This window comes from Mobula hypostoma, chromosome 2 (genome assembly GCF_963921235.1).
Source record: "Mobula hypostoma chromosome 2, sMobHyp1.1, whole genome shotgun sequence".
NCBI classification, from domain to species: domain Eukaryota; kingdom Metazoa; phylum Chordata; class Chondrichthyes; order Myliobatiformes; family Myliobatidae; genus Mobula; species Mobula hypostoma.
The window spans coordinates 18,645,713-18,659,299 of NC_086098.1; the positions used below are offsets into that span (position 1 = coordinate 18,645,713).

At 41.8% G+C, this 13,587-nt stretch overlaps 1 protein-coding gene across 4 annotated transcripts in view; it reads right to left on the reverse strand.

Annotated features, from left to right (window-relative positions):
• Positions 1–13,587, reverse strand: part of cep85l (centrosomal protein 85, like) — a 348,511-nt gene that overhangs the window by 272,785 nt on the left and 62,139 nt on the right. For 3 of the 4 annotated variants that reach the window (XM_063033776.1, XM_063033765.1, XM_063033758.1), the window contains one exon: positions 1,156–1,317. Coding sequence is in view for 2 of the 4 variants with exons in the window: in XM_063033765.1 (XP_062889835.1) it covers positions 1,156–1,317 (162 nt within the window). In the remaining 2 variants the exon portion in view is untranslated. Of the gene's footprint in view, positions 1–1,151; positions 1,318–13,587 lie in introns of all 4 variants that reach the window. The other variant, XM_063033783.1, reaches the window with a different exon arrangement.

Genomic DNA, 13,587 nt, shown 5'->3' on the forward strand with positions numbered 1-13,587 from the left:
GGTGTTCGTGGGTTCAATGTCCATTCAGAAATCATTTGGCAGAGGAGAAGAAGCTGGTTCTGAATCACTGAATGTGTGCCTTTAGGCTTCTCTACCTCCGTCTTGGTAGCAATGAGAACAAGGCATGACCTGGGAGATGGGCGTCCGTAATGATGGGTGCTGCCTTTTTGAGGCACTGCTCCTTGAAGGTGTCTTGGATACTATGGAGACTAGTGCTTCTGATGGAGCTGACTAAGAAACAACTCTCTGCAGCTTACTTCAGTCCTGTGAGTAGACCCCCCCCCATACCAGACGGTGATGCAGACAGTTAGAATGCTCTCCACGGCATATCTGTAGTCCATGCAGATCAAAAGAAGATGAACACAAGTATTACCATGTTTCATCTCCTTTTATCATTGGCATACCCACTGAAAATTCAACAGCCTCATTTCTAGTGGTAACTGAATGGCAAAGATGCTTCAGAACAGATTAAATGTTGACTCACAGCAGATTTTTGGATCTAGTTTGATGCATTGTTCAAATCTTGAGTCGCTATGAGTGGGGTAGCAGGATGGAGATACATTTCTACCAAAGGAGGTGTAAGGCACTCCTCCCCTCCGCTAGCCTGCAGGTCAGCCTTGGGCAAGATGCGGCACCAGCTTAGCTCCTCCCCCCCTGATCAGGATCACGTGAAACCATGGGAGTAGGTGGTGCATATTGCAAGTCCTGGTTATGCGACCACTGACAACTGGCAGATAATTTCTGAAGAGTATTGATAACGGCTGGGGTCACCCATTTTGTAAAGACACTGCCCAGAAGAAGGCAATGGCAAACCGGTTGTGTAGGAAAATTTGCCAAGAACATCATGGTCATGGAAAGATGTCATACAAACGAGCTCTACAATTGAGGTGGATAATTACAACCAGACAAACTTAACAACACTGCTTCCATTTGTAACAAAAATAGTAAATGTTTCTAATGACATAGCCATACTCAAAATAAAACTCACTGTAAAATGAATCACTTTCATGTTTAGCGGGTGACTGTACGTATAGTTATTGCATTAAGCATCAGTTGTTTCCATCCTGCGCAATCTGCTCTCACCAGTTACAATGAATATCACTTTCATGCCTTACAATAAGTAATTTACATAGTTAATTCAAAATTCTCACCTACCTTCGATGCTGTCTGAGCTTGAAGTGCCTATTCCAGTGTCTCCACTATCGGAGGTAGCGCTGAATCTTCTGCTGGTATTGTTGTGACCACTGGTCAGGAGCACAGGGGCCTGCCACACTGCCTCACAACCTTGAACCCATCCAGTATGTGCAACATCAGAACCTGGGCAAAGGGAGATTGAACCATGGATTAGAGAAAACAAAAGCCGAGTAGATTTTTGTCTTATACAGGGTTAATAGCGCAAAGAATATTACAAGAGAAATCAAAAACTAGAAGGCTACCCTACCAATTCTCCGCTTTGAATGTTTATATTTTGTTTCATGCAAACTCACTCAGTGACTTTGCATCAGTTTCATTTGTGAAGTATGTGGTCTGAAGGCAGACCTGCCTCGCTCTTTCACAAACATAGACAATGTGCGGTATTGTCAAAATTTCAACAGAGGAAGTTTGCCCAGAACCAAAAAGTATCACTCTGTTACACTGGCATAAATACTGTATTTTTGAAGCCATCTTTTCCTGTTTGCTGCTTAACTCTTCAGATGTAATGGGACTACTGAGCTTTGATCCAATCCAATAATTGTGAGATCAGGCAGCTCTGCCTATTGTTTTTGCGATTCAGTGTGCATCTCAGTTAGGAAGAAAAAGTGCAGAGAGTGAAAATTCAAAATTAAAATCAGAAAATGCTGAAGGTTCTCAAAAGGTCGGGCAGTGTTTATACAAAGAAAAGCAGAGTTAACAATGCTGGTTGATGAAAACTAAATTCAGAGCTTTCCAGCTCCATTATGGCCACTAGCCTCTCAGCATCGAAAACATCTTCAAAAGCTGATGGGTGCCTCAAAAAGGCATCATCCATCATTAAGAACCCCCATCACCTAGGACATGCCCTCGTCTCATTGGCTACCATCAAGGAGGAGGTACGGGTGCCTGAAGACACACACTCAACATTTTAGGTACAGCTTCTTCCCCTCTGTTACCAGATTTTTGAACAAACAATAAACCAACCCATGATCACTACCTCACTATTTCTTTATTGCTCCCTTTTTTAACTGCTTATTTAATTTTTATACATATACTTTGTATAATTTGCCGCCTTTTATGTATTGCACTGTAGCCGCAAAACAACAATTTTCATGACAGGTGTCCATGATATTAAAGCTGAATCTGATTCCAAAAACAAGTGTGTTTAAAACTACTGAGAGAAGGTGTTGAAGGTATCTAACACAGGGTGATGAGACTCATCAACCAGAGCCAATCTGCATGGGGTGAACGAGGGTAGGGGACAAAAAGAATGTTGCAACTGGGAGAAGCAGTTTTTAGAAAACTGAAATAAGACGGTGAAGAAAGCGCAAAACCAATCAGCGATGATTAACAAACATTCACCATTCACTTAGGTGACCTCAATAGCATTTGATCTTGACCCTATCGCAAACATACCCTGTGTCTTTTCAACACCACACCCCCATCCTGCAACTTAATCTGTGCTTGTTTTTTTTAAACCAGAGATCAGCCAAGAAATTAGATTTGTCTTGTGTACATTAAGACATACAGTGAAATGCGTCACTTCCATCAACAATCAACACAATCTGAAGTTCTGCTGGGGGAAGCCTGCAAGTGTTGCAGCTGTACAGTAAATTCCATTTAACCCATCCAACTCAACCTCCTTGCTCTCTGATTTCAGAAACTGGTTGATTTCCATCAGGACTGCTATACAACTTTTCTCTCTTGCACTCAAGGCAAGCGTGGACTACCATGCAAGCACCGTCTTGAGGGACCTAAAATACCCATGCAATTTGCCCTACCTGATCACAATTAAAATGTCCAAAGCACACTGTTGTAGTAAACATGCCCAGTCATGTCAATGGCTGTCACATCTGCTTCTTAATTTTCACTTGCAGTCACATTGCTCTTTTCTGTCATCAAGCACTTACTTGGCATCTGGAACACCCCCAGACAATCTGTGTACTAAGCTAATGACGGAAACCCCTTGGACTTCATTAACTGTTTAATATTCTCACTACCTGTTAGCACACGGTATCCAGAACAGCCCATGGTCTTTTCTCTTGAACCTGCAGGGTGAGAGGGGAGATACTGAAATCCAGACTGAGGGATATTTTTCCCCATGGAAAAGGTAGTGAGTATATAGAATAAGCTGCCTGAGGAAGTGCTTGACGCAAGTACCTCACTATCATTGAAGAAGCATTTGGATAGGTATATGCACAAGTTCTTCAATTGCTGGAAATCCAAAGCAACACACACAAACAAAATGTAATGATGCAGCTTTATAAAACTCTGGTGAGGCCACACTTGGAGTACTGTGTCCAGTTCTGGTCGCCTCACTATAGGAAGGATGTGGAAGCATTGGAAAGGGTACAGAGGAGAGTTACCAGGATGCTGCCTGGTTTAGAGAGTATGCATTATGATCAGAGATTAAGGGAGCTAGGGCTTTACTTTTCGGAGAGAAGGAGGATGAGAGGAGACATGATAGAGGTGTACAAGATAATAACAGGAATAGATAGAGTGGATAGCCAGTGCCTCTTCCCCAGGGCACCACTGCTCGATACAAGAGGACATGGCTTTAAGGTAAGGGGTGGGAAGTTCAAGGAGAATATTAGAGGAAGGTTTTTTACTCAGAGTGTGGCTGGTGCGTGGAATGCACTGCCTGAGTCAGTGGTGGAGGCAGATACACTAGTGAAGTTTAAGAGACTACTGGACAGGTATATGGAGGAATTTAAATTGGGGCTTATATGGGAGGCAGGGTTTGAGGGTCAGCACAACATTGTGGGCTGAAGGGCCTGTACTGTGCTGTACTATTCTATGTTCTATGTTCCAAAATGCTAGAGGAACTCAGCAGGTCAGGTAGCATCTATGAAAATAAACAAACAATTGACATTTTAGGTCAAGATCCTTCTTCAGGACTGGAAAGGAAGGCAGAATAAAAAGGTAGGGTTAGGGAAAGGAGAATAGCTAGAATGTGATAGGGGAAACCAGGTAAAGGGCTGGAGATGAAGATATCTGCTAGGAGCGTAAATCACAGCAGAAAGGGAAGGAGGAGTGGGCACGGGGTGGGGGGGGGGGAGTGATAGGCAGGTAGAGAAGAAGTAAGAGGCCAGAGTGGGGAATAGAAGAGGGAAGGGGGAGGGATTTTTTTTAACCGGAAGGAGAAATCAGCATTCATGACATTGGGTTGGAGGCGATCCAGATGGAATGCAAGTTGTTGCCCCTCCGTCCTGAGGATGTCCTCATCGTGGCACAGGAGAAGATTATGGTCCAACATGTTGGAACGGGATTGGGAATCAGAATTAAAATGCTGGCATGAAGGTGCTATATCTGTATGGGAGACGGCTGAAGGAATATGGGCTGAATCCAGGAGAATGGCACTAACCAAGTGGACAGCATGGCCTCGCTGGGCTGAAGGGCCTGAATCTGTTCTGCAGAGCTCTATAACTCTAGTACTTCCACAGCAGTAACATCTGAAAACTATCGTCCATGTGGCGTCCATAGATTTTTTTTCCTGTGTTGTTGGTTAGTAAGGCAAGTGGCCAAACAGTGTTACAGATGTGTAACAAAGCCTAACTAAAATACTTATAAACACAAGAAAGTCAGCAGATGCTGGAAATCCTGGGCAACACACACAAAATTCTGGAGGAACTCGACAGGCCAGGTGGCATCCATGGAAATGAGATAAATGGTTGATGCTTCAGGCCGAGACTCTTCTTCTTTTGTGTGTGCTGATCAATATTTATAGTTTAAATTATCCAAAGTGATAGCATGTGGGACATGGCTATTAAAAACACACGCACACTCAAAACATAAACATTGCTCAAGAGAAAATGTCTGAATGTTCCTCTTTTTACTCTCACATCTCTGATAAAATTAAAACCACTGTGTAAACAGTCATTAGCCTTTGTAAAGGGATGTTTACTTCAGGCATAAGTGGAAAGGCATGATACCCACTGTTTTAATTTTGAAACTGCAAAAGGAAGGATATACTGGATTTGCAGGCAGTGCGGAGGAGGCTCACCAGGTTGATTCCAGAGATGAAGGGGTTAACCTATGAGGAGAGATTGAGTCGCCTGGGACTATACTCTCTAGAATTCAGAAGAATGAGAGGGGATCTTATAGAAACATACAAAATTTTGAAAGGGATAGATAAGATAGAAGTAGGAAAGTTGTTTCCATTGGTAGGTGAGACTAGAACTAGGAGACATTGCCTCAAGATTCAAGGGAGAAGATTTAGGACGGAGATCAGGAGAAACTGTTTTTCCCCCAGAGAGTGGTGAATCTGTGGAATTCCCTGCCTAGGGAAGCTGTTGAGGCTTCCTCACTAAATATATTTAAGAAACAGTTAGATAGATTTTTACATAATAGGGGAATTAAAGGTTATGGGGAAAAGGCAGGTAGATGGAGCTGAGTTTACGGACAGATCAGCCGTGGTCTTATTGAATGGTGGGGCAGGCTCGATGGGCCAGATGGCCTACTCCTGCTCCTATTTCTTATGTTCTTATGTAATGCACTCTCATTTTTCTGAGAAGGTGATTTAATTATTTCCTTCCAAAGTACAAAAGTAAATTTGTTATCAAAGTACATATATATTACCACATACAACCCTGAGATTTATTTTCTTGTGCGCACACAGTAAACCCAAGAATTATCATAGAATCGATGAAAGACCACACTCAACAGGACAGACAATATCCAGTGTGCAAAAGACACCAAAAAGTGCAAATACAAAAGAAAAAAAAGTAATAATAAATAAATAAGCAATAAATATTGAGAAATGAGGTGAAGAGTCCTTGAAAGTGAGTCCATAGGCTGTAGGTTCCCCACATCTGTTTGACAACTGTGTTCCGTTAGTACTAAGATCAATTACTACTTTAAAGAAAAAAGAAGTGAGGCAATAGGATGAAATTTCAGATCCATTCCCCTTAAAAAAAATCTGACCACAAGTCCTCCCCAAATTATAACAGGGTTCCATTCCAAAGAATGGCTCATAACCCAAACAGTCTGCAAGTCAGAAATGAACAAAAGCTGTGTATGGGAGAGGATCATGTAAACACCTGTGAAAGGCATTCAAAGAACAGTCCCCAGCCTATCTCACTTGGCTCAGCGTCCAGTTCTGCTTGGCTTAAACCAGCCCTCGAATATTGCAGCTCAGATTTGGGAGTTGTGGGGGTTTCGGATTTGTAGAAGACACTTGGGAATACCCCACTCCATTTTCACTCAGTAAAAGACGTCTGTAGCCTTACAGCACTCACCAGTTTCCCAAACACTCCCTCACATAGATGATGTGTCCTTGGGCAGTGGTAACTTGAGGAGGAACTGCAAGTGGTTATTAGTGGTTGTGGTGAATGGTTGTGGCCATCAGGACCAGTCCCCAATGGCATTACAGCAATCTTTATCAGCAACCAATGTAGCATTATCAGAGATTCAGTGTGGCAACAGTCCCTTCTGACCAATGAGCACGCATCACCCAACTGCACCCATGTGACCAACTAACCTAGGAAGCCATCTGTCTTTGGAATGTGGCAGGGAACCAAAGGAAATCCTCGTGATCATGGGGAGAATGTACACACTCCTTACGGATCCTGGGTAGCTGGAGCTGTAATAACATCACGCTAACTGCTACGTTACTGAGCCGCCCTGAGAATTGTACATTGGCGGTCATTACGTCCACAGTGATTTGATTTGGAGGCTATTAAAGATAGCATATCTGAAATAACAGCTATTAGGGTAATGTAATTCCCGCTCATCTCTTTTAATAAATGTAATCTGGATTGATGATCATATAATAATCTGGACTGGCTCCGAATGGAATAACTAATCTGAATAAATGGCCAAAATAATAATGATCATTTGGTTGTTTCACATTGTAATATAATTTTGGTGGCTTTTGAAATGTCTTCTATCTAAATAGCCACCATTCAAGTAACCACAAACTGGTAAATATGCTAAACTGTAAAGTGAATTAGCTGCTCTTGTAAACAATGGCTATCTGGTCCCAATCCACATCTCAATGGGTGTGGCATTATCTTATTCTTTTCTCCCCACTATTGGCCATCCTGAACTTGGCCTCTGCGAGTAGAAGGTTACGGGGAGAAGGCAGGAAACTGCGATTGAGAGGGAGAAGAAATTGAATATTAGAGCAGACTCAACAGGCCAAACAGCCTAATTCTGCTCTTATGCAGCAGTAAACATGCAAGTCCTGGCCTGCGGCATTGGTCAAAACTGTAGACGTCAAAAGCCAAGTAACCTGGTTCAGTTCCCCCCCGCTGTCTGTACTGAGTCTGTACTTTCTCCCCGTGACTGCGTGGGTTTCCTTCGGGTGCTCCAGTTTCCACTCAGAGTCCAAAGATGTACTGGTTTGTATGTTAATTATTCATTGTAAATTATCCTGTGATTAGGCTAGTAACAAAAACTGGGGAATTGCTGGGCAACATGGCTCGAAAGGCCGATTCCACGCTGTATCTCAATAAATAAATGCCATTGCTCCTGTGCCTATCCAGTACAGCTCTTAAAGTATGTTAGAATTTATTGGCAGTTGCACCGAAGTGTGATCGACAAACGTGAAAGAGTTGATCTGTTGCTGTTTCCGCACGTCATAACCCTGAAGCATTCTCTCTCTCTCTCTCTCCCCCCCGCCCCCACACACACACAAATAATCCACAATATTTGGCATTTGCATAATTCCCTTCCATATTTTTTAATGAGAAGTGAAAAAACTCTTCATAGTCTGGTGCCTTTAAATGTTAAAATAATACAGGCTAGAAACAGGTCCTTCACCCCAACTCTTCCATGCCAACCATGGTGCCCACCTAGTTCCACTTGCCCACATTTGGCCCATCTCAGACTAAACCCCTTCCACCTATGTACTTATACAAATGAATTTTGAATGTTGAATGTTGTTGACACACCTTCCTCAACCCCTTCCTCTGGTAGCTCTTTCTGTATATGCATCACACGCTGAAAAAAGTTGGCCTTCAGGTCCCCTTTGAATTCAAAAATTTATTATCGAAGTACAGTACATACATGTTCCCATATACAATTTTTGAGATTCATTTTCTTGCAGGTACTCACAGGAAAAATACAACCTTTCACCTTAAACCTATGTTTTAGCTTTTGGCTCCCATTCACTGGGGTGGGGTGGGGAGGGGAGAAGATAAGTAAGATTGAACAGTAAGATTGCATTTGCAAAGGGAGGAGGAAATAAAGACAGAGTAGGAAAGGGATAATTAGAGTGGGAGGAATATAAATAGCATCTTAAACCAACAGGGGGATGAATAGCCTGCTTCTCTGCCACAGATTCTCTGCAAGGATGTGAAATTTACTTTATTATGTTGAATGATCATCTATCATTTGTGGAATAAATGAGTTTAATGAGAAGGGCTTGACCTCATCCCATCATGCACATTTTCCTAAGTGCGTTATAAATAGCTGGCGCTGCGCATGGGTACGAAAGGCAGGAAGAGAAAGCCACCCTCAGTGAGTAACATGAAACACATAAATAATAGGGGCTGTGGCTGCCCACTTCTTGCTCATGCACTCTCACTGCTCAAGGTAGGTGACATTGGGCTGTGAGACTGCGTCACTCACTTCTTCATCAACAGGATGTAAAGAAATAATGAACCACATGACATGTGCCTTAAAGTGTTCCCCATTTTCAATATTCAGAATCAGATTGCGAAATTTGTTCTTTTGAGACAGCAGTACATCACAATAAATAATAAAAACTTATAAATTACAATAAAAAATTTATACAAATATATAAAATAAATAAATTGTGCAATAAGAGACCAATAATAATGAGGTTGTGTACATGGGTTCATTGTCCATTCAGACATCTGATGGCAGAGGTGAAGAAGCTGTCCCTAAAACGTTAAATGGGTGTCTTCAGGCTCCTGTACCTCCTCCATGATGGTAGCAATGAGAAGAGGGCATGTCCTGGGTGATCGGGATTCTTATTGATGGATGCTGCCTTTTTGAGGCAACCATCACCCTTTGAAGATGTTCTCGACGCTGGTGAGACTAGAGCTTATGATGGAGCTGGCTGAGTTTATAACTTTCTGCAGTTTTTTCCAATCCTGTGCAGTGTCTCCTCCATACCAGATGCAATCAGTTAAAAAACAACTAGTAGAAATTTGTGACTGTATTTGATGATATATCAAGTCTCCTCAAATTCAGTGAAATATAGCCGCTGTCATGTTACCTTTGTATTTGCATCAATGTGTTGGGCCCAGGTTAGATCTTCAGAGAATTTGATGTCCAGCAACTTGAAAGTGCTCACCCTTTCCACTACTGATCCCTTGATGAGGACTGGTTTGTGTTCCCTCGACTTCTCCTTCCTAAAGTCCGCAATCATTTCCTTCGACTTACTGGTGTTGAGTGCAAGGTTGTTGTTGCAACCAGCTGACCTATCTTACTCCTGTATGCCTCTTTGTCATCAGCTGAAATTCTGCCAACAATGCTTGTGTCATCAGCAAATTTATGGATGGCATTTGAATTGTGCCTAGCCACACAGTCATGGGTGTACAGAGAGTAGAGTAGCAGGCATCCTTGATGTGTGCCAGTGTTGATTGTCAGCGAGCAGGAGAATGCTATTGTAGGATTTTGCAAATAAAACATGTGAGGGTCATTTTAAGTGCTTAACAAAAGCTACAATCTTTTGCCTTTGCTTTTTTCGTAATGGCCTTTCATGGACGTCATTACATCAGACACATTACTTAGAGGGAACACAACAACTCAATGACGATGTTTGTGAATTATGCAGAATAGTTTCTATTATGAACAATATGTGTCATCTGCCACCCATTACATTACGCAATGCTATTTCTGATCCAGAATCACTGCAATCTCACAGAGGCCAAGGTTTTGGAGGTTGTTGATTAGCACTGAGGGTTATGATGGTGTTAAATATTGAGCTGTAATCAATGAACAGTAGTATATATACAGTATTCCAATAAATATTTCAGAAATGCCTTTCTTCCAAAATACTACCTAAAAAAGTCTGCTGGTTGCACTTTTGCTTCGAGTGCCAACCCTTGCAGTCGCCTGTTCAAAAACCTGGTTCCCTCCCTTTTGTCTTTAATTTGCCGTTAATAGGGGAAGGGCAATGCCCTTGAAACCTTGAAATATTTCCAACTGGTGTATTAACTAAATTGACTCTTCTTTCCTCTTTGTTTGGGGAAAGAACTGCAGTGGGAGCAGGTGGCTGAGGGTTTCACTTATTAGATTGGGCTAGCCAGATTTCTTTCAGTGAAACCAGTGTCTAAAAGCTTCGGGTGCCACAAGACCAACTGGTACTATTACATGCATTTAGCATTGGAGACCTGAAAAATAATTATACAGTGCAGCCTCGGGATTTCCAATAGATTATGTTGGATTTGCCAATCCAAAAGACTGAACATTTTGAAGTACAAATCCAGCAAAAATAAAAATTCTGCCAGTATTTTGCCCAAGTTAAGAAATGAAAACTCTGGAAGCAGGTCCCAACAACACTAGCCATACCCAACAGCAAATCTGAGCATATAGAGTACTACGGCACAGAAATAGGCCCATCTATTTTTTTTTATTAAGTGCAATCGTGAACAATAGCCAGATCAGAAATGCTGATCAAGTCAACTAGTTCCCAAAGAGAATTCTGATAGGCCAATCAGATGGTTCGCTGCTGCTCAGCGATAGAACACAAAACAGGCACAAGGGTCGCTAGCCCCTGTACCCCAGAAACACACCGGAGCAGTGTGGTGGAGATGTGTGCTATGCATGACCTGATCTGAAAGCATCATGTTGACTCATAACAGATTGTGTTCATGGTGGAACAGCTTAGTCAAGGATGGGGTGATCAGCACAGATGGACAAATTACACCTCCACTACCCCAAAATCTAGTACATGCCAAACCATTTTTCTGCTAGTCTCATCTACCTGCACCTGGACCCTTCTTACCCCTCCCGCTCATGCGCTTCTTCAAACTTCTCTTAGATGTTGAAATCAAACTTGCACCTACCATTTTGACGGTCTCACCACCCTCGGAGTGAAGTTCCCTTTCACGTTCCCCTTCAAGATTTCACTTTTCACATATGACCTCTATTCTAGTCTCACCCAATCTCAATGGGGAAAAAACAACCTTCTTGCATTTACCCTATCTATACCCCTCATGGTATGACTTTGATCTATCAGCCTTGGAAGTGACTCATGAATTTAGACCATGAGACATAGGAGCAGAATGAGGCCATTCAGCCCATTGAACATGCTCTGTCATTCCATCATGGCTGATGCATTTGCCCTCTCAACCCCATTTTCCTGCCTCCTCCCCATAACCTTTGATACCCTTAGTCATCAAAAACCTATGAACCCCCACTTTAAATATACCCAATGATTTGACCTCCAAAGCTATCTGTAGCTTTGAATTGCACAGATTCACCACCCTCTGGCTAAAATACCTTCTCCTCATCTTTGTGCTAAAGGGATTCTGAGGCTGTGCCTTCTGGTCCTATTGGAGCGTCCTCTCCACATCCACTATCTGGGCTTTTTAATATTCGGTAGGTTTCAAAGTGATGTTCACCTCTCATTCTTCTAAACTCCAGTGAGTACAGCCCCAGAGACATCAAGTGGTCCTAATGTGTTAGCCCTTTTATTCCCCGGATCATTAATTGTAAGTAACACACATAAAATGTTGGAGGAACTCAGCAGGCCAGAGAGCATCTATGGAAAAAAGTCCAGTCGATGTTTCTGGTCAAGACTCTTCATCAATCCTGCCGAAGGGTCTTGGCCCAAAGCGTCGACTGTATTTTTCTCCATATGCTGCCTGATCTGCTGAGTTCCTCCAGCATTTTATGTATGTGCTTGGATTTCCAGCATCTGCAGATTCTCTCTTGTTTACCATTCATTGTAAACTGCCTCTGGGCCCTCTCGGATACCAGCACATCCCTTCTTAGAAACGGGATCTAAATTTATTTTCTTTTCAAAAGGCACAAGTCCTAATGGTATGCTTTAAAAGCTTATATTCAATTGCTGGGAAAATGATTACACTAAAGAAAGTTATGTAGTTTTGCATCTGTTACTTGCTGTCAACTATCTAAAACAGACTTATGCATTAATGATAAACTGAACATGGTGACAACAGGAGATTCTGCAAATGCAGGAACTTCAGATTAACACACACAAAATGCTGAAGGAACTCTGTAGGTCAGGCAAGATCTATGCAGAGGAATAAGGAAATGATGTTTTAGGTCAAGACTAATCAGGATTAATGAAGAGTCTAGGCCCAAAATATGGACTCTTTGTTCCTCTCCATAAAAGCTGCCTGGCCTGCTGAGTTCCTTCAGCATTTTGTGTATGTGATGCTGTGATTAGAATGGTTCTTAATGATAAAGCTGACTATATCTGTGCAAGCTAACAGAGAATTGCCTTAAAATTCTTGAGTACAATTTTTCCCCCAAACAAGAATTGAGAATTTGAAAACATTGGCTAATTGTACTAGCTTTTGGCAGCTTTTGCATTCAGCAATCTACAAATAAGTTTAAACAGATGCAAGAGGCAAAAGAAAGTATATGGTTTTTATAATTGCTGCAATTTTGAATGTAATGTGAATGCATTTACCTGGAAGGCTGATTCATGAAAAAGAAATGCTTGCCCACAACATCTGACATCATACCATCTGACATGATGGATGATGCCATTGTTATACAGTACTGTGCAAAGGTCTTAGACATTATAAAGCAAAGATTCTTTCAAAAATAATGAAATGAAAAGTTTCTAAATATCAAAAAGTTTATAATAAAGAGCAGTAAACAGTAAAAGATTAAATCAAATTAATACTGGGTGTAACCACACTTTACCTTTAAAACTGCAACAATACTCTTAGGTACATTGTCGAGCAGTTTTAGAAGAAAATTGGCTGGTAGGTTATTCCAAGCATCTTGGAGAACTTGCTGCTCTTCTGCAGATTTTGGCTGTCCCATTTGCTTTGTCTGTGCAGGTAATCCCAGACAACTTCAATGACGTTGGGATCAGGGCTCCATGGAGACCACACCATCCGAAACCGTATAAAATATCTACGGTGCCTTGGACTTTTGAACAGTACTGTATATACCCTAGGGTTCCTTTACTGTTCAGAAAGATATTGGAGGAACGGACGCACAGAAAACATCATCAGACAGTACACAAAATTGAAACCAATGCTGCACTCAAGTGCACAAAGGAGATGAATACAATTATGGCATGTCATGCTTCAGAATAAAAACTGGAGAAGAGTGCAATTGGTAGAAAGCAGTGACACACCAGCTCTCTCCAGCAGTGACAACTCTATCCAAATGCTCCTTCTGAGGGAGAAAACTAGCTGAAATCAAACTTACACTGGTTCCAACCCCAATATCAGATCTGTGTGCAAAAAGAATACAACTTAAGAAACAAAATCATGGGTGATATTTTACTTCACT